Genomic DNA, 20623 nt, shown 5'->3' on the forward strand with positions numbered 1-20623 from the left:
TTTCCATTGGCAATTTTTTAATGATTTGACTTGTGCTGGATTTAAATGTGAGTTTAAAGGCACAGGAGGAAGGGAAGGCCATCTCAGCAAGAAGGAAGAGATATGGGATAAGGGAGGCTGGAGGAATAAAACTGTAAAACTCACCCTCTCTCATTCTGCCTAAGAAAATAAATAAAGCATTACAACAGATATTGACTTTGATCCTATTTTCATGAGGAGAAGTCACCCCAAACCTCAACTGTGCCAAGTTTTACCTGCAGAAATCTGCAGGATGGTTCTGTTCCTGTTTGGAGCAGATACCCAAAACGCAAATGTAGCAAAAGGGACACCAGACACAAAAACTTCTCAGGCATTGTACGTAATTATAAGGCAATCATGTGCCCATTTCTTTTAAAATGTCAAAAGGAACCTCAGGGTAGAGGACTGCTTTGTAATAAAAGTAGCATAACCATTGACAACTACTACAACTGGTCTAAGTGGATGCTACTATGGGCTTGATTCATAGCATTGGTCATTTCTTGGAGGAGTGGGCAAAAATCTAAATTAAGGTTTTCTCAAAACAGGAATTTTTTTTTTATTTTTTTTATTTTTACTTATTTCGCCTAAGTGTGAAAAGAAACCTGTCATCTTGGGGTCTCTAAAAATTATGTTCTATTCATCCTTTTTCAAATTTCCCCCTTGTATAGATATAGAAGCCTACATAATATGGCTATTTCTGGCAGAAAAAGGAATCCATACTTCCTTTATTGAAGGCCTGGCTGAAATCAGGGATAGAAAGGGATTGCAAATTCAAAAAAACTAACGGTACTATTGATTTGCCTAATATGGTCAGTCACACAGGAAGTAAATGGCTTTGCCCAAATGCCATTAAATCTTTTATGATTTTCTTTATCATGGAACAGATCCTAAAGAATAAAATCCAATAAAAACACAATGAACAAAAGTCTTCAATTACTCATCTAAATGTAGAGACGGGGGCAGGGTCAAAAGCACATTTATAACCATATTTCATCAGAATACCAGCTGTAATGGCAAGTACCTTCCTCCCCTTTTAAAACACTGATTGGCTGGTCAGATTAAACATGAAAAATTTAACTACTTAAAGATTAAATTTGGTATGAGCACAATGATTCAGGACAATGGTCTTAGCCTTATAGAAAGGTCTCAGAGGATGAGATGCTCCCTCCAAAGATGTGCCCAAAGAACCCGATGAACAGATTAAATTATGGGTATGCAAATGAATACTTTTGTGTTTTTTCAAATAAGTCAGGGGTAAATTATATCATCAAAAATAAAGTAAAAATACCTTTATATACAATGGTTTCTAAAGCTCATCCAGTGTTTTCCTTTTTCAAAAAATGGATTGCTCCAATCAATTTTAAAATGGGAAATTAAGTGCATTCAAATCTGGGCACCCATCTGCACTTAATTTTTCTTTTCCAAAAAAAAAAAAAAAAAAAAAAAAGAAGGTAAAAACATCAAGAGCTAAAACATGCTGCCAGGATGGAAACTTTCCGAAAGTGTCTTTGAGCAGTCCCAGATGGTTCAGTCTTGTTTTGAATCCTGCAAAGCTTGGAGTCTCTCTAATAGTGGAGGATGGGAATAATGCCACATTGAAAATAGCCAGTCAGAAACAGGAAATCCCAAGTTATCTTTGTTAAGTTTGATCAGAGCAGAGTATAAGTCTTTAGCCTTCCCAAGTTTCTTGGCAAATGCATCTGCTTGGAACTCAAATCTTCGGCTCAGGACTGTGAGACAAAAAGAAAGTACCTAAGGGAGGGGAAAGGAAAAAAAGTTACTGAAAAGAAGTACTTTTGTTCTCACCAAAGGTTTAGTGAAGCTGAGACCAAGAAGGAAGTATAGAAGTGGGGACTGGGCATAAGGAAACAGGCCAGAAATAAAAGTAAAGTTCAAATTCAATGGGATTTTAGTGGATATCATCATCGCTGTTTTTTAAACCCTTACCCTTCTGTCTTAATATCAACTTTAAGGCAGGAGAGTGGCAAGACCTAGGCAATCAATTAAGTGACTTGCTCAGGGTCACACAGATAGGAAGTGTCTGAGGCCAGATCTGAACCAGGCCTGGAAAGGGAGGTCCTGGGTTCATCTGCAAAACATCTTGATTGTCCTAAAATCTTGCCAATAGACTGTCGGACATGACATTTTTGCCTTCTGGAATGCTTCAGTTATGTGGAGAGTTTTATACAAGCCATTTGTTTTTCCTGATGTTATCTGGCTAAAACTACGTTTTTAATATCATCTGAATGCCCAGCAGGCATATGGGCTATATGAGAACCTCATATTCACATCTTGTTCTAAGTTCTACCAATCTATGTAGAAATGAGTGAAATATCTAATATTACTCAAGCTTGCTTTGAAATTCTTTATCTTTTTAACATTTCCAGCTTATTATCCTTATCATAATCAAGTTGCCTAGATTTTTGATATTATTATTATTATAAACCCCTACAACACTGTATATTGGTTCCAAGGCAGAAAAGTGCTAAGGGCTAGGCAATGAGGATTAAGTGACTTGTCTAGGGTCACAGCTAAGAAGTGTCTGAAGCTAGATTTGAACTACCTTTTCTAAGCCTGGTTCTCCTCCATCCACTGAGCCACCTAGTCGCCCCTGATCTCATTTATTAAGTATGAGATTACATATTACTATTAAATCATGATGTGAATAAAACCCCAATGGGCTCTTGAAGGCTATGCCAGTCATTCTAAGTTCTGGCAGGTTCCTATCTGGTAAGAAAGTCTATAAGTATGAGACTGTGTATCTGTCCTGAGAAGTAGCCTAGTAAAGTGTGGAGAAGCTTAATCACTAGAAGGTTACCTATCATATAATTTCTTTGGGGGGGAGGAGTAACAGAACCACTTATGAAAAGTATATACCTACCACACTGGGGCCTATGTTGGTGAAGGCAGTGTAGACTCTGAGGAAATCAAAAATATGTACAGGGCTGAATGGTATCCCACTTTTGTGTCTAGCCCATAGTACTGCCTGTGACCAATAATAATTCCAGATGACTGTTCATTGTATTGTGTGCCTCACATTCATTACTCCCTCACCAATCCCCATCCTTATACCCTTGCCAGTGCTATTTCTCCTTGTGACTTTCCACTAAATTCCTGGGATGCCAGTCCCATTAGGATCTGTATTCATTGTATGTTCCCCAATTCATTCAGGTAGGTTTCTAAGCTGAGGTCAAAAAGGACATTTCTGCCTTGGCTCCACTTTTCTGCTGGGTTAATTATTAATTCCAAAGGTAGATTTTTTACTATTGCCACCTTCTTTAAGCAGAGCATGCCTTCAGGGAAACACAAGGTCACAGCTCCAGGGGATCTCCAAAGGCATCTGGTCTAACTCCCAGCTAAGCAAGAAAACCCTCCCCCAAAAGGGTACATTTAGCCTCCACTACAAAAATTCTCACAACCTTGCCCCAGAATATTCTCCTTAAATTGGGCTGGAATTTGCTTCTCTTCAAATTCCATTCATTAGAGGTCATAAGGCTTGAAGTCAAAGGGTCTAGGTCTTAATCCTGCCTTTGCTATTTACTATTTAGTCTAATAATGGGCAGGTCACCAACCTTCCCTGAAGGGGAAGAGATTCAATTAATTGACTGATGAGGTCATCAAGGATCCTAGTTTTACCCTAACCAAGCTGTCACTCCATTTCCTCAGGTTTGGGATCTTCTTTTATAGAAGGTTTCTTCCTATTTCCAGAGGATCAAAAGCTTAAAGGCCTGTCTCCTGGCCCCACCCACAATTTCCTGAGGCGCCCTTCTCATCCCTCCCAGTAAAGGTGTCCTTGCCCTCTTTCCATAGCCTTGAGAGTAATTATGAAGTTTTCTTTTCAACCACTTATGGCAGGGCCCTTGGCCATCCAAGGGTCATTTGGCACACCTTCTCTTTTCTCAGATTTAACCATCATTCTGTAGTCTTTTTTATGTTTAGTGCCAGCCTCCAGTTACTACTCTGGTCTGGATGGGAGCCTGTTAACTAACAGGCAAGTCATTCCACTAGTGATGAAGAGTCCCCAAGTATCTGAGAAATCATCCTCCTTCCTCCCGTCATGTGTTAAATAAACATAGGTTTGCTGATCTTTCAAGACCTTCCATAGAGAATGGGATAGTATTTCAAAGACTATCCTAGAGACCCTGGACTTACTGAATTATGTGAACACATTTAAAAGACCATACTTTACCTCATTGTAGGGTGAAAAAATAAACTGGAAGATGATCATTAGTCCAATCAAAGTGGGTTGAGAATCATAAAAACCAAATGCAGCAAAAAGTTCTTTTCGACTAATTAACATGGCAAACAAGAAAAAACAAAGGAAAGAATTCATCTAAAATGAAAAAAAGAGATACACAAATATGGTTGGAATAATTTCAGAACAGGGAAACATTCAAAAGCCTAGATTTTTAAATTCTACCACATACTCATTTTAAGAATTGCATTAGACTTCATTTCTCAAATATATAGAGACATGAGTCATATTTATAAGAATATAAGTCATTCTCCAATTGATAAATGGTCAAAGGACATGAACAGTTTTCAGAAGAAGAAATCAAAGCTATTTATAGTTATGAAAAAATGCTCCAAATCACTGTTGCTTAGAGAAGTGCAAATTAAAACAACTCTGAGATGCCATCTCACACCTATCAGATTGGCTAGTAAGACAAAAAAGGAAAATGACAAATGTTGGAAGGTGAGGATATGAGAAAATTGGGACATTAATGCACTGTTGGGATTTGTGAAATGAGAGCAGACAGGAGAACAATTTGAAACTATGCTCAAAAGACTATAAAATTGTGCATATCCAGGAATACCACTATTAGATCTGTATTCCAAAGAGATTTTTTAAAAAAGAAAAGGCCTTTCCCCATCCAGTTGTCTTTGATTACTTTTAATTTTAAAAATTATATAAATTTAAATAACAAAATTATATACCACCAACAAAAAATTTAAATAAACAAATGCATAAAATTATGTGCAAATCCACAAACTCCACATTGTTTACAATTTGTTTGAAAATACATAAATTATATATGTGTACTAATATAAACCTCATTAAACCAACAAAACCAACGATCGCCTAGTCTGGAAGATTGTAGCCTAGTCTGGAAGATTGCTCACCAACAAAGTCCATGACGCATGCTGGCAAAAGCCTTTGGGAAGCCAGTTCGTCGATAAATCTTCTGACGACCAAGGCAAACAGAGTCCGTTGGTGTGAGATGGTTGCGGCCCTATGCTCCTCTGGGAGCCCACAGGAATAACTAACTAACTAACTAATATAAATATAAACATCCTCTGCTTCTGCATTCCCTTTGGATTTGTTTTACTGTAATACTTTTTCTCATGATTTTGTGGCTGCTATTTCTTTGAAAGTAAGTATAGTATGCATTATTCTTTTTCTTTTCTCCTTTTATCTCTCCATATATTTCTCTTAATTTCTTTATATTTCCAATATTTGTCATTTCTAATAATATAATCCATTATATTTAGATACCACAATCTATTTAGTCATTTCTCCCAATTGTTGGGAGAAATTTCCAATTATTTTGTCATTACAAAGCTTCCACGAATATTTTCACTCATTTTTTCCCCCTATCAATAATGCCCTTAGGGCTTAATCTTAGTAATGGGATCCATAGGGTCAATAAGCATGAACAGCTTTACAGCTCTTAATGTATATTCCCATTTTTTTTCATAAAAAAAGCCAGAACTGCTCTAGCAAAGTAATATTAAGTCTGTTTTTTCATGTTCCTATCGGCTTTAATTTGATCAACTTAACCCATCTGATTCTCAATTAACATAAATTATTTGACCATATTTAGCTAGATTGGTCCTGAGGTAGCCAAAACAAACTTGCCAGGACCATACTCTTTCCAAAATCAAGTCTTTCCAGTATCATACCTCTTCTCCAATTCATACTCCTCAAAAATCTTCCAATATCCTCTTCCCTTGCCCTCCTAGTTCCAAATTAGCTCACCTTTCTAAAGATCCCTCTCTTGTCCCTTTCTCCCTTAGCTTTTAATTCTTATTCATTCCACTTTTCCAAAAATGCCTTTTATTCCCCTGATCTCCTCTCTCTTAACCCACCCTTCCCTTCTCTTATTCCCTCAATCCCCCAGTGGGCCTCCCAGTTCATCCTTTATTCCAGACCTCTTCCCTTTTGTTTCTCTGGATGTTAAGAACATTTCTAACCTTCAAATTGGGGATGCTGTTCTCTCTTTATCCCAGGTCTGATGAGAATAGAGTTCTAGTACTACTGGCCCTCCCATCCACTCCTACCCTCCTCTGTGGCAGTTCCTACACTCATTCTTCCTCCATATGAAATAGCAATCCCACCCTATCTTTTTCTGGTCTTACTCCACTACCATTTTGACTCATTATATTACATTTGTCTCAACCTTGAGTCTTCCATCCATACATGCCCCTTCAAAATATGCAGGCACTGATACTAATCCTGGGCTCATATGTGACATGTTCCCATACAGGAATCAATTTGATGTCTTGGGTTGCTTTCAATTAGTCTTTCATTACCGTTGTATGTTTCTTATAGATCAAAATTTCTGCCAATTCTGGGGTTCCTTCCAGGAATAGTTGAAACTCCTTTAGTTCCTTAAATAACAATTGTTTTGCCTTTTATAATTATGCTTATCTTTGCTGGGTACATTATTCTTGGTTGTAAGCCCAATTCTTTTGCTCTACAAAATGCTGTGTCTCATATCTTGTATTCCTTTAATGTTGCATCAACTAAGTCTTATGTTATCCTGATTGTAACTCCAGAGTAAACTTTCTTTTTCTTCCTGCTTACAGTACTTTCTCCTTAATCTGGGAGCTCTAGGTCTTAGTGATGATGTTCCTGTGCATTTTCATCTTTGAGTCTCTTTAAGGTGCTGACAGGTAGATTCTTTCAATTTCTATTTTACCCTCTCTAGAATTTCTGGGAAGTTTTCCTTGATGATTTCTTGAGTATGGTATCTAAACTGTTTTTGATCATAAGTTTCCAGACCAACTATTCCTACATTGTCTCTCCATGATCTATTTTCCAAGTCAGTTGTTTTTGTAATGTTTCCTATTCTCTTCTATTATTTCATTCTTTAGATTTTATTATTTTTTGGCTGTCTGTCTCAGGAGCTTCTCCTTGTCCAATTCTTGTTCTTAATTATTTTATTCCGTAACTGAATCTCTTTTTCCATTTGGGTGATCTTTCATAATTTTTATGATTTTCTTAGATTGCTCTCCTCCCCCCACCAATTTTTCCTCAATGTCTTTCATTTAGGTGTTTTTTTTTTTAATCCTTAACTTCTGTGTATTGGCTTATAGATGGAAGAGTGGTAAGGGTGGGCAATGGAGGTCAAGTGACTTGCCCAGGGTCACACAGCTGGGAAGTGTCTAAGGCCGGATTTGAACCTAGGACCTCCCATCTCTAGGCCTGACTCTCAATCCACTGAGCTACCCAGCTGCCCCATTTCATTTAGTTTTTTAGGTCTTTTTAAAGCTCCTTTTGAAGTTATGGCCATTTATTGTGTTTCTTTGTATGTATTTATTTGTTTTTGAAGTAGATGTTTTACTTCACTGTCCTCCGAGTTTTGAGCCAAGGTCTTCTCTGTCCCCATAGCAGCTATCAGTAGTTAGGTTCTTTCTCCTTTATTTGCTCATTTAAAAAAATTTTAGCAGCCAGCCAATAGACTTAATTATTGGCTTTTTGCTGGAGTCCCACAGTTCCTATGGTACTGGGTGTTACCACAGGTTTCAGTATTTTTTGTTTTTTTTTTTCTGGGTCCTATTTAGTTATTCCAGTTCTTATAATCCAGAGTCTGATATACTCCCAATCCCCTGCTCAAATCCTAGTCCGTGACTGACTTCAGGTGCTCCAATAAATGCCTGCAGGCAGTTCTGCCACTGTAACTCTAAGCACCCAGTCAGTCTCCCTCTGTGGCAGCAACCAGGGACTCCACTCTTTTGGGAGAGACCCCAGCTGATGGGGTCCTAGTTCCTCAGCAACCATGTTAAACAGTGCAAGCTCCTTCCTCACTCCTCTCCTCCTACTGCTGTCCAGGACAGAGCAGGTGTCTAGTTGGAGATCCTCAGGCCTCCAAGTTCCTTCTTTGTTAGCAGTAGAGTCTGGTGCCCATAGGCTCCATGGTGTTCACTCCATTCCTCAGCTGTGGGCCAGTAGAGGGTCTCAAAACGAGGCCTCAGCACACACAGAGATACTCCCAGGGCCCTCCTCCTGTGATTTCCAGTGATATCCCTCCTCAGGGATGAAAACTCAGGGGGGCTCAGCAAACAAGTTGAGGTTGCCACTTGCCCACAGAGATGACTTGTTCATTCCACTATTTCCTGCCCCCAGGGCCTGCTGTGATGGGACTGAGGCCAGGGAAATCAGAAACCTTCCACTCTAGTTGTCCCTAGCTGTTCAGCTCCACTCCAAACTCCTGCTTTTGCCACTTTTATAGCAATATTACTGTGGACTCATTTTGGTTGTTTGTGGGGAAGTGTTAGGAAGGCAAGAAAGCTCTACAAAAATATTTACAGTAGTTCTTTTTGTAGAAGTTAAGAACTAGAAATTGAAGGGATGTCTCTCAATTGGACAAATGGCTAAATAAGTTGGTGGAATGTTACTGTGCTATAAGAAATAATGATCAGGATAATTCCAGAAAAACCTGTACTTAAATGAACTGATCCAAAATGAACTGAGCAGAACCAAGAGAACATTTAACACAGTAAAATAATACTCTATGATGATCAACTGTGAATAACTTAGCTATTCTCAGTAATACAATGGTCTAAAACAATTCTGAAGGACTCATAATGAAAAATGCTATCCACCTCCAGAGAAAGAACTGATAAAGTCTGAATGTAGATCATATTTTTTTGGCTTTATTTTGTTTGGGGATTTTTTTGGTCTGTTTTCTTTTATAACATCACTAATATAGAAATGCTTTTGAATGACTACACATGCATAACCTATATCGACTTGCTTTCTGAATGAGGGGGGAGGGAGAGAGAGAGAATTTGGAATTCAAAAAATTTAAAAACAAACATTAAAAATTTTTACATGTATAATTGGAAAAAATATCTTAAAAAGAAAATAGAATAGCATTAAATGTAATCACAGAAAACGTAGTTTTCCTTCTGTCTGAGATATAGGAAAGGTAAAATTAGGTTTGAATGGATAGTGTATCCATCCCAGGCCTATGATTGGAGATATTTTTAACTAAGTAATAACTAAAATGTTCATAACACTCCAAAACTGAGTGTTACATATCCATAATTTTACATGATCTATACAGTGACCCAATGAGAAAACTAGTTTAAGTATAAATCGGGCCACCTTATCCATGGTTTCACTTTCCAGTTTCAGTTATCCTTCTCAGAAAGCACCAGAAGTCCACTTATGGGAGCAGTCAGTCCCTGACAGCAGTTTCTTTGCTTCCACTTTCATCTTTTTAAAAATTATTTTGGAGGGATGGAGGAGGGAGGAGAGGCCACAGACCACTGAGCTGAGAAGCAAGAGCAGTTTCGACCACATATAGAAGGCTTTGGAATATATACCTCATAGATATGGGGCCCTACTGAAGTAGTCTCATTTCAAATGGGAAAAAAAAGATGTAGAGCAGTAAGATGACTTCCAACAGGGGCAGCTGGGTAGCTCAGTGGATTGAGAGCCAGGCCTAGAGACAGGAGGTCCTCGGTTCAAATCCGGCCCCAGACACTTCCCAGTGTGTGACCCTGGGCAAGTCACTTGACCCCCATTGCCTACCCTTACCAATCTTCCACCTATAAGTCAATACACAGAAGTTAAGGGTTTAAAATTAAAAAAAAAAAAAGAAAATTTTATTAAAAGGTGTAGATTTTACACCTTTTTATTGTAGCAGCTGGGTGGTTCAGTATATAGAAAGCCAGGTCTGGAGATAGGAGGACCTGGATTCAAATCTGACCTCAGACACTTCCTAACTGTGTGACCTAGGCAAGTCACTTCATTCCCATTGCCTACCTCTTACTGCAAAAGCTTTGGAACCAATGACAGAAAGTGAGGTTTAAAAAAACAAACAAACAAAAAACAGTGTAAAATGAATCCCCTTGTGGCCAAGGGCAAAACTGATCAAATGAGGATGTTTTTGCTGTGAAAAGCTGTCTGGCAGAATGACAAAATGAGTCAGTGACTCATTAAGTAGTGCTTTATTTCTCACATCTGGAAGACAGTAAAATGACACAAAATTAGTGATGGAGAGAATGAACCTGTGCTCCCAAATTACTGGTCTTCTGCCTAACTGTCATGGCTTATAAGTTGATAACAGTTTAGTAAACTTGAAGCATGTGTCTATCTCTTTTATCGAGGACTAGGAGAAAGAATATTAAAAAAAGTATGTAGAAAATGCTGGATTTTTAACTTGGATTCAAGTACTGCTCTGTGACCTCAGGCAAGTGAAATGACCTGGGCCTTTCTCTTCAAATCTGTAAAATCAAAGGCTTGGTCCACATTGAGGGTTCTCAAGAGGATTTTTTCGATGGCCTCAGTGGCAATCTGGTGAAGCTTGTGAAACTCTCCTCAGAACAATGGGTTGCTTGTTTTAAGGTGTAAAATAAAATACGTAGGATTACAAAGAAAACTAGAATTAATGAAATAGTTATAAAAATATTTCTTAAACTTAAGACTCCTCAGGTATTCCCTGTACTGGAGGATCTCTCAAGCCCATTTCAACTCTAAGTTATATGAACTCAACTTTGGGATGAAGAACCAAACCCACCAAGAATTCCCACACCAGAGCCAGCTGCCAGTTAGGTATGGTAGCACATGCCTAGAAATCCCTGCTATTTGGGGAAGTCTGAGACTGGTAGATCCCTTGAATTCAGGAGTTGCAAAAGAACTAAAATCAGTAGGGTGTCTTTACTAATTCTAGCACTAATACAGTGAGTTCCCAAGAGCAGAAGACCACTAAGCTTCCTAAAGGAGTGAAACAGTCTAGGTTAGGAAAAAAAAAAAAAAAGCTTTAATTTTAAACACTTCCCTATGATCATCAGTATCAGGACTGCAGGCCCATGAGTGGCCAATGCACTTACAATCTGGGTCAGACAGGGAGACCTCATCTCTAAAAGAAGAATGCCCACTCCATAGTTTGCTCCTCTCCCTTCTATGACTTCCTTTAATGACTGCATTTGATAAAAGATTATACCAGTAACTTGAAAAAGAATTTGGAGAAATAAGGAAAAATGGTGGTTCCTGGCTGTCCTCCCTCAGGAAAGAATTACTTGTTTATGAGGAGAATACAAATATCTATTTGATTTGTACTGGGAAGGAGAGAAGCTGGAATAGCAAGTCCTCTAAGCAAAGCTGAATGCTCACATACTCACCTGACTGATAACGATATTTTTGACAGTGTGGCCTAACTTCCAGTGTCCCAGTTCATGGCCAAGAACAGCAAGAACTTCTTCATTCTTACAGCCTTGTTTCTTATTCTGAGTAAAAAAAAAAAATAATCATCAGTATAGGAATCTATTTTTAGGGATATCTCTCGAATCAAGAGAATGAGAATGGCCAGGTGGAGAGCCTGACCAAAGTCAGCCACTGCTTATGAGAAACCCAAAGTTTTCTGTTTGTATTCCCAAGGGACAAGCCAGGGGCGTTTATTTCAGACTGTAGACTTTGTCTTAGGTGTTTGTCACCCTCAGCAACATCTGTTCATCATATGCTCTCTTTTGTATTCAACATATACTTAGGCATCTGGAGCACAGCATTTATGTCTGTGCTCCACATTTTAAGAAGGACTGATAACTTGAGGACATCATCCAGGAGGGCAATAAGGATAGTGGCAACAAATCAGAAATGAGAAATGAAGCCTGGAGAAGCTGAAGGGGAACATGACAGCAGCCATCTACAAGTGTTTAAGTGCTGTTACAGAAGGGATCCATGCAGAAGTATAAGAAGCAGCTTTGTAAGAGAGTAGATTCTCATTCATTCAATCTCTTCAAGCAAAGAAGGGTGACCCCGTTTGGGTGCACTGTGGAGGGGTATCTTGGTCAGGCACGTGTTGGCCTAGATGCCCTCTGAGAGCCTTGTCAACTCTGGAATCCTGTGAGAGCAAGGGATGATGATGACGTCTCCATGATAATAAGAGCTGGCCTCAAATATAATGCTTTCAGATTTGCAGAATGTGCACATTCATCATCTCATCTGAGGCACATAACATGAGGCTGTGTGAAACCACAGAGAAAGGAGTGATGGGCACATTCAACTCCATAAAGTATATGCACAGTATCTGGCACAGAGCAGTCACTCAATAAATGTTTGCTGGTGAGGATGGAGAATATGAAGCATATTAGAAAGTGTACAAACATGGCAGCCACATGAGAGCTAGAGATCTCCTTAGGAGACCACAAGGAGCTATTGAAGGGCTAAATGGTGGTATGACCCAGTCAAAGCTATTCTGAGGAATGTCAGGCTAGCTATATGATGGGCAGGTGTCTAGAGCCATAGCTAGCACAAGTAGAAGGCACTTGGGATATGGAATAGGGTGGCAGAGATAAAGAGGAAAACATGCTGGGCTAGATTCTGGAACTGCAGGTGGCACAAGGAGGAGACACCCAGCAGCTATTACTGGGCCTACCACTGTACAGAAGCAAAGGAGCAACTGGGAACTATCTCTGCTGTACCATGAAGCCTTGGGTGCTTTCAGGGAGCCTGCGAGAGGGCAGTAGAGAGAACAGGGAACTAACAGGGTTTGAAGGAGGGGAAGGGACAGCTGGCACCATTCACTGTGGAGAACATCCCTGGGATGTCTCTGCCAAGCTTTGGGAATAGCTGAACTGGGTAGTTTAGGATTAACGTGGCCTACCCTTCAGGGGATTTAGGAAAGCCAGATGTGGAAAGAGAGGTATTGGGTACTTCGGGATATAGAGAAGAGGCAGGTGGCAAGAATGAGCACAGGAAAGAAGTGCTGAGGCTGGTGGGGGCAGTGTGGTGGTTGTGCCTCGCCATTTGGGGCCTGGGTCTTTCTTTCTTTTTGCTGTTATGGATCTGGATCATGGTCCCTACTGCTCCAAACCATATAAAAAGTTCATAGAGAATTCAAGAGAGAATGAAAGTGATCAAAGTGACTGCTTTGGATTATACCCACTGATGCCATCCCACCCTTCTGGCCTTAGAGAAGGGGTGCCTAGGAGTACTCAATTGCTGTATGACAAAGGCCTGTCCCAAAATCATGAGATTTCAGGGGAATGATCCAGAAGCTAACAAAAGAATCACCACAAAGCTGGAGTGGAATGTACAAGGGTAAATCCAAGTAGCCCCAGCTATTCTTTAAATTTCTCTAATGGAGAAAAAAATCTCCTAAAGTCTTCCTCCAATGCCTCCTTTGTGGCTCACTGGTGGTTCCTTAGTCTTCAGAAGCATAATCTCTGGAAGATTCCACTAACTGGGGAAGAGATGTGAGAAAAGACCCATTAAAAGGAACTGGGGGAAGAGGGAGCAGGGAGGAGGTGACAACAACTACTAGAAACAACCTTCTTTTACTTAACAAGCAAGCCAAGCAGAAGAGGATCAGGACTATGGTAGAGTAGAAAGCTTGTGGAATTCATTCATCAGGCAAAAAGGGGACTTTGGATCCCAAAACTGAAGGAGAAAGAAGTAATAACAGAAAATGGATCTCAAGGAGCTCTAGCTGGGCCAACCCTCCACAATCTACCCCAAGGAGGAAACTATTGTGATCTTGGTCTCCATTGTATAGTAAAAACCATTATTCTTCAAGACAAAACAGGTGTTCTATGGTAGGCAACAACACAACATATGGGGAATGTTGACAACAATAAATAAATGGGAAGGGAAGAGAATAATCATTTATGTAGCACCTACTATGTACCAGGCCCTGTGCTAAGCTAAATGTAATCTAAAGCTACTACAATTCTCCCTTTCTCTTCTCTTATCAATTCCTTGCTTCACAGAGTTAGAGGTATCACTAGGAAGCTCTGTGGGTGTGTACGCACGTGTGCACGTACGTGCGCAAGCTTACATGTGCAAAGGCTTACCAAAGGGGGAAAAAAAAAAAAACAGAAAACCAGAAAGGGCAGACCAGTAGGACAGCTGTGAAAGGAGGCTGATATTATTATATATCTTAAAAGCAAACTACACATAACAGAGGCTGGCCATTCCAACTACAACCCTCTTTTTTTCTTTGACTATCTAAATGTAAAAGCTTATTCTACATGCAATTTGTTAACTTCAAAGTAAAAATTTAAGTTAATAAAAAAAAAGTAGGTAGCTAGTTTCTCTTTAAAGTTTTAGAATGTGGTCTAAAGGCCATGAAACTGAGAGCAGAGGACCTGGTGTTTTCTGCATTCTTACAGGGCTAGAAGCCCTGCAAGCAGGCAGAAATTTTACGTGAGTTCTTTCTTTAAAACTCTTACTACTTTCTGTTTTAGAATTAATACTAATATCCAAGACAAAAGAGTGGTGAGGGCTAGGCAATGGAAGTTAAATGACTTGCCCAAAGTCACATGGCTAGGAAGTGTATGAGGCCAGATTGAAACCCAGGACACCTCCTGTTTCCAGGGCTAGTTCTCTATCTACTGAGCAAACCTAGTTGCCTCTACAACTGAATTCTGCTAATTACTACATACATAGCCTTGGAGAAGCCCTTTCTCCTATCAGGAACCAGTCACATTCCTTCTGTAATGGCAAGGTCAGACTACATAATCCCTAAGGCTTCTTTTCTTGCTTTAAATTCTTTGATCCTGTAGTATTTACAAACTCCCCCTTAAACCTTAATCTGGCCAGGCTTTGAGTAATACTTTAATTTCACCCTGTTATTGCCTTGACAACAGCAGTAGGGAAAAAAATGTAGAAAAAGTTTGATTTCTTCCTAGTATATGTGGAACATGGTGAGGAAAACACAATTAACTGTGTGAAGTATGTCCTCACTCCCTCTTAGCTGCTAGATATGGTCCTTCTGTCTGTGTGAGGGAAGAGTTTCCTTGAATCAGTGAGCAGGCTGCTGCCCCTTCTAAGCATCTTGTGAACCCCCAGAACCACTGAGCAGGCCCATCTCACTGAATGCTAACTTGGCTGGACTTTGCCTCTTGTCCCTAAGCCAATGGGGTGGAGACTCAGGCACCAGCCAGGCTACCCTCAAATGGTCTTATCACAGGTTTGGCCTTTCCTGAATACTATCCCTTGCCATGGGCAAAATTCCAAGTGCTTCCACAGGAACACAACATCCTGCTACTCCCTCAGCTGGTCAGCACCAGGAGGAGAAATGCCAAGATGGGCCTCTAGACCCTCCTCCATCAGTGTAAAGCCTGAAGGCACTAAAAAGAATGCCAGGAACATAGCAGGGGAAAGGGAAGAGAATAAGCATTCACAGTGCATACTATGTGAAAGGCACCCTGCTAAAAGTGTTCTAAATATCATCTCATTTGATCTTCACAATATTCCTATTATTATTCCCATTTTGCAGTTGAGGAAACAGATAGTGACCTGCCAGGGGTCACTCTGCTAGTATGCCTGAGGCCTGATTTAAATTCAATTCTTCCTGACTCTAAGCCTGGTACTCTAACCACTGATCCACCAGCTACAAAGCTTAGACTAATGATTTTCAAGGAACCAATAACAACATTCCTCCTTCTCAAACATTCCAATTAACAATGCCTCCACTCCATGCTGATGTTGGCTGCCTAGTCTCCATTACAGGCCTGAGGGTTATGCTAAAATGTAGGGGGGTGGTAGGGGGGTCCAGGTGGCTCAGTAGATTGAGAGCCAGGCCTAGAGACAAAAGGTCCTAGGTTCAAATCTGACCTCAGACACTTCCCAGCTGTGTGACCCTGGACAAGTCATTTGACCCCCATTGCCTACCCTTACCACTCTGCCATGGAGCCAATACACAGTATTGAGACAGAAGGTAAGGGTTTTAAAAAAAAAAAAATTAAAAGAGGACCCTCTATTTGAAACCTAATTTGCTCTTAATGGACTGTGTCAGATGAAAATAAACCACTATAGCAAGCAGCTCCAATGGCCCAGGGAGCCTCTATCCTTGCACTAGAGATACAAGGGGTTCTATATATAAGCAGTGGATAGGTATAGGAACACTCAAGGGATTTCCATTTTTTCTCATCAGGGGCTGCACTCCTGGGAGTGACAAAGGTGGCTACAGTTACTCTAGCAGAGGACAAAAACTCACTCTCGCTTTGGCCTTTGTTTCAGGATTCTCCCCCTCTCCAATACTCTGGGGTTCCGGGGAGCTCTCCTCCTGATGATCTTTGTTCAGTATCGAGTAGTCTTCCAGCAGCGTGTCAAACAAAACTATCCGCTTGTTCTTGAAGAATCCATAAAAGTAAGCATTGCTGTGGGAGGAGCGCTTTGAACCTATTGGGAGAGTTCAAAAGAGAGAGAGAAACAACTTTCAGGGCCTGAAATGGCTGGGTTCTAATTCACTGTCGCTAACAGAGGAATGAAGAAAAACATCTTTCTGTCATGCTAACGCTCCATTTAAGGGGACTCAGTCACCTACCTAAAATCACTGTTAAAATAAGCCACAACAATCAATACCTTTTGTTGAACCCTAGGATGTCATTGGCACAGAAATCATAAAGCATGTTAGAGGGAGCTCATGGTCAGTGAGAAGTTAAACAATCTGCTCAGAGTCACAAGTAGGCCTTAAAAATCAAATGGTCTTCCTGTTCCCAAAGCTGGTGCTATCTCCCTTGGTAATATAACAGGAAATAAGGATGGGTTTAAAGTTTAACATCACTGCTAATGAGAAGCCTGATAATACTCCACTCAAATCTCATTTTGACTTGTCACATGGGTACCACAGCAATCCTGACTCCTCCATGCTTTAGAAGCACAGCATGAACTCTGTTCCAATCTGGTAGGCCTAACAGACAGGCCAAGTGACAGGCCAGAAGCAAATAACTGTATGAGACCAGCTTGGCTAGAAGAAAGGCTCAGCCTGGGACAATTAATCACCAAATGGTCGATGTTCGGGCCATGGCAAATCATAAGGTACACCCGCAAAGGAGTGGAAAAGCTGTGCTCTATATAAAAGAAGGGACCTGATCTGATGAAATAATGATCTTTAGAAGAGAGAACTTAGGAGATAAATGGAGCTTTTAGGCCTCCAAAGTCTGACCCCTATACACAATGAAAGAAGCAGCTGACTGGTAACTAACTGTCTGTCTAATAGAGGGCGGACTAGAGCCCAGTGAGGTCACATGATCACTAAGTGTTGGAGCCAGGAGGGGAGAAGACAGAACTAGAGGGGAGGAGACAAGACCAGCAAGGTTGAGTCAGGTCAGGAAGAGAAAAGATAAGATGGGAAGGTGTTAGGGTTCTGAATCCTGACCCAAGAATGAAGACCTAGAGACAATGCAAGTTACAGAAGACACTTTATATATTACTAGCATGCACACTAGGACAGCTCCCAAATAGAGCCATGTTTGGGGGGAGGATTACAGGGGTTATATAGACTGTCCGAAATGTTTGCATAGATAACAGGGTATCCCAGAATAACAGGCTTCAGACTGTTCCAGGAAGGCGCCCAGAGGGGGTCCTGGTTCTCTGACTGCCATAAATCCATATTCTGCATTTGCTATCCAAATTCCTACCTTACCTGCTATAAGTGTCACTGACTTGCTATATAATCTCTGTGACTTGTTACTACCTGCCATAAGTCTCACTGACTTGCTATGAATTCCAAATTCCAACCTTACAACAGGACAGGACAGGGCAGGACAGGCCAAGACAGCCTGGGCTTGTCACTTCTAGGACCAGCACTCTTAACAGTGTCATGCTAACTCTGTCTTAAATTCTTCTTCTTTTTTTTTTAATCTATCAGGTCCTTAAAATATTTTTATCAGAAAATATTGAAGTATTTTATTCAATATTCTTTGACTTGTACTGGTTATTACTTAGATATTTTAAGTGTAGGAACACTGAAGTTATTGGGAATGTTATGCTGTATGTTTGTAAAATTTAGAAGACTTTTGTGAAAACTTTTAAACTGTTTTTGATCCTAACGAAGAGAATATACACAACATAAATTAACCTTTAATCAAAAACTCAGTCATCACTCTGAACATCAGATTTTACAACTCAGATACAAATGGCAAAGGGCCATTGGGCTGAATACATACTGATCCAGTAAGTTGTTTTCTAGGCAGCCCAGGAATCAAGGAAAGGAGGAAAGGTCAATGATGATAATTAGCACTTACACAGTAACATTTTAAGGTTTGCAAAGAATTTTACAAACATCTCATTTGTTCATCAGAGAAGTGCTCTTATTCTTCTCATAAAGGCAAACAAAGATGAGTTGTCCAAGATCTCACACTAGTGTCTACGCCATATTTGAGCTTAGGTCTTCTTGATTCTGTACCTAGAGCTCTATGCTCTTTGCCATCTAGCTGCCTATCTACATACTACAGATATATATAAGAAGTTGAGGTCAGAGGGTCAAGTTAATAGATGAAGGGATAATTTAAATAATTTCAATATAGGCAGAGGAGAAAAAGAGTATAAAACATTGCTGAAAGTAGGGAGGTAATAGGAGGCAGAGCCAAGATGACAGTAAAAGCAGAGAAGCTCAAAATCATCATGAGAATCCTCTCCAACCAATCTTAAAATAACAGCATAAAATAAATACTGGCATGAAAGAACCAATAAAGAGACTGAGTGAAGCAACTTTCACACCAAAGACAACTTGAAAGATGGGCAGAGAGCATAAAGTTCACTGGGGTGAGAGGGGAGCACAGCCAGTAGGAGGCTCTAACAAGGAGCAAGCCAACAGCAAGCCCCCTCCACCCCTCATATAATGTTCCAGGTTCTGAGTCCCACCCAAGCAGAGATCCAGACCCTGAGCCTCTGCCTAAGCCAACAGCAATACAATCCCATAAAGTTCCAAGCAAGCCTGCAGTAAGGTCCAGAATTCTAGCCCTGGGCAGTCTATACTTAATCTGTGTAAGTCCAGAGCAAGGTCAAGAGTCCCAGGCCAAGCTTGTAGTGAAGACCTGAGTCCCAGCAGTTTGAGGCAATCTGTGTAGTACTCCAGGTCAATGAAAACCCAAATAGGCCTCCAGATTCCCAGCAATGACAGTCTCTGAAAGAATTTTAGACCTCTTGTGCCAACCTTCCATAAACAAAAAACCTTTTATCATTTTGCAAGCTGTCTCACCAAAATACATATATCTTGATATATGGTAATTGCCTAACAGAACTCTCTCATTATAAAAGCTTGCCTTTTTGTCATAACAAAAACAGAATGATACGAAGCTGCCCAGCCTGACCCCACCTTATTGATTCATTCACTTCAGCATTTTGGACCCTAACAAGCACAGATCAGGCATCTGGCATCAAAATTCTTCCAGAGACAGAACAAAAACATCTCTAGAAGGAGCCTTGAACATGTCCTAGATAAGACACTTGTAGTTTATATTAAACAAGGCCTTTGCCTTAGAGAAAACATAGAGGTGTCTTCTGTGAGAATTATCTGTGGTTTGTTTCTCCCTGATTCAGACCCCAACATTTATTCCTGGTTCTTTTCTCCCTGGATCAGACCCTAACACAGGGGTCGGCAATGTATGGCTCTTTTGAGGGCCAAATATGGCTCTTTCTGCAGGAGTATAAAGTCCATTTTTTTTTCAGGCGCTGTTACAGGAGCGCACAAAATTACATTTTTAAAAATGTGGCATTTATGGCTCTCACAGCTAAAAAGGTTGCTGATCCCTGCCCTAACATATCTTTGACCCAATCAGGGAAGAGAAATGAAAGCAATAGTGGGCCAAATGAAAAAGGAAGATCAAAAGCTCATGAAAGAAAATAATTCCTTAAAAATAAGAACTGGGCAACTAGAAGCTAATGACTTCATAAGACATCAAGAAATAATAAAACCAACAAAATCAAAAGAATGAAAAAACAGAAGAAAATGTGAAATCTTTCACTGAAAAAAAAAAACTGACCTGGAAAACAGATCCAAGAAAAAGAATTTAAACTGGACTACCTGTAAGCTATAATTAAAAAAAAAAAAAGAAGTTTGGACATAATAATAAAAAAATTATCAAAGAAAAGTGCCCATATATGCTTGAACAAGAGAGCAAAATAGAAATTGAAATAATCTATAGATCACCTCCAGAAATAAATCCCTGAATGACAACTCCTAAGCATATCATAGCTAAATTCAAGAACCCCTAAGTCAAGGAGAAAATACTGCAAAAGCAGTCAGAAAGAAAAAAATTCAAACACCATGAAGCCACAGACAGAATCACACAGGACTTAGCAGCTTCCACATTAAAGGATCAAAAGGTATGGAATATGATGTTCTGGAAGGTGAAAGATCTAGGTTTACAAACCAGAGTCACTTATTTAGCAAAGCTGAGTACTACAGGAGTCCTCTTTCATATATCAGTGTATTTATGGTTTTATTTTGAGGTTTTGGTTATGTGTGAGTTTTCTCTATGACAATGACCAATATATGGGAGTGTGTTTTGCATGACAAAAAAAAACAAAATAAAAAAAAAGTAGGAAGGTAATAAAGATCTAAACTGGTGAACATAAACCAAGATATTCTCCTCCATACTTAAAAATTAGCTGACACTAAAAGGCAGGGAAATAATAAAAAAT

At 39.9% G+C, this 20623-nt stretch overlaps 1 protein-coding gene across 1 annotated transcript in view; it reads right to left on the reverse strand.

Moving 5' to 3' along the window:
* Nucleotides 1–20623, reverse strand: part of ZMPSTE24 (zinc metallopeptidase STE24) — a 56804-nt gene continuing 36181 nt past the window's right edge. Inside the window, exons 7-10 of the mRNA XM_044668025.1 lie at nucleotides 16191–16375; nucleotides 11374–11478; nucleotides 4208–4351; nucleotides 1–1770 (exon numbers count right to left, since the gene is read on the reverse strand). Coding sequence (XP_044523960.1) covers nucleotides 1546–1770; nucleotides 4208–4351; nucleotides 11374–11478; nucleotides 16191–16375 — 659 coding nt within the window. The 3' untranslated portion in view covers nucleotides 1–1545. The remainder of the gene's footprint in view (nucleotides 1771–4207; nucleotides 4352–11373; nucleotides 11479–16190; nucleotides 16376–20623) is intronic.

Source organism: Gracilinanus agilis, chromosome 3 (genome assembly GCF_016433145.1).
Source record: "Gracilinanus agilis isolate LMUSP501 chromosome 3, AgileGrace, whole genome shotgun sequence".
NCBI lineage: Eukaryota > Metazoa > Chordata > Mammalia > Didelphimorphia > Didelphidae > Gracilinanus > Gracilinanus agilis.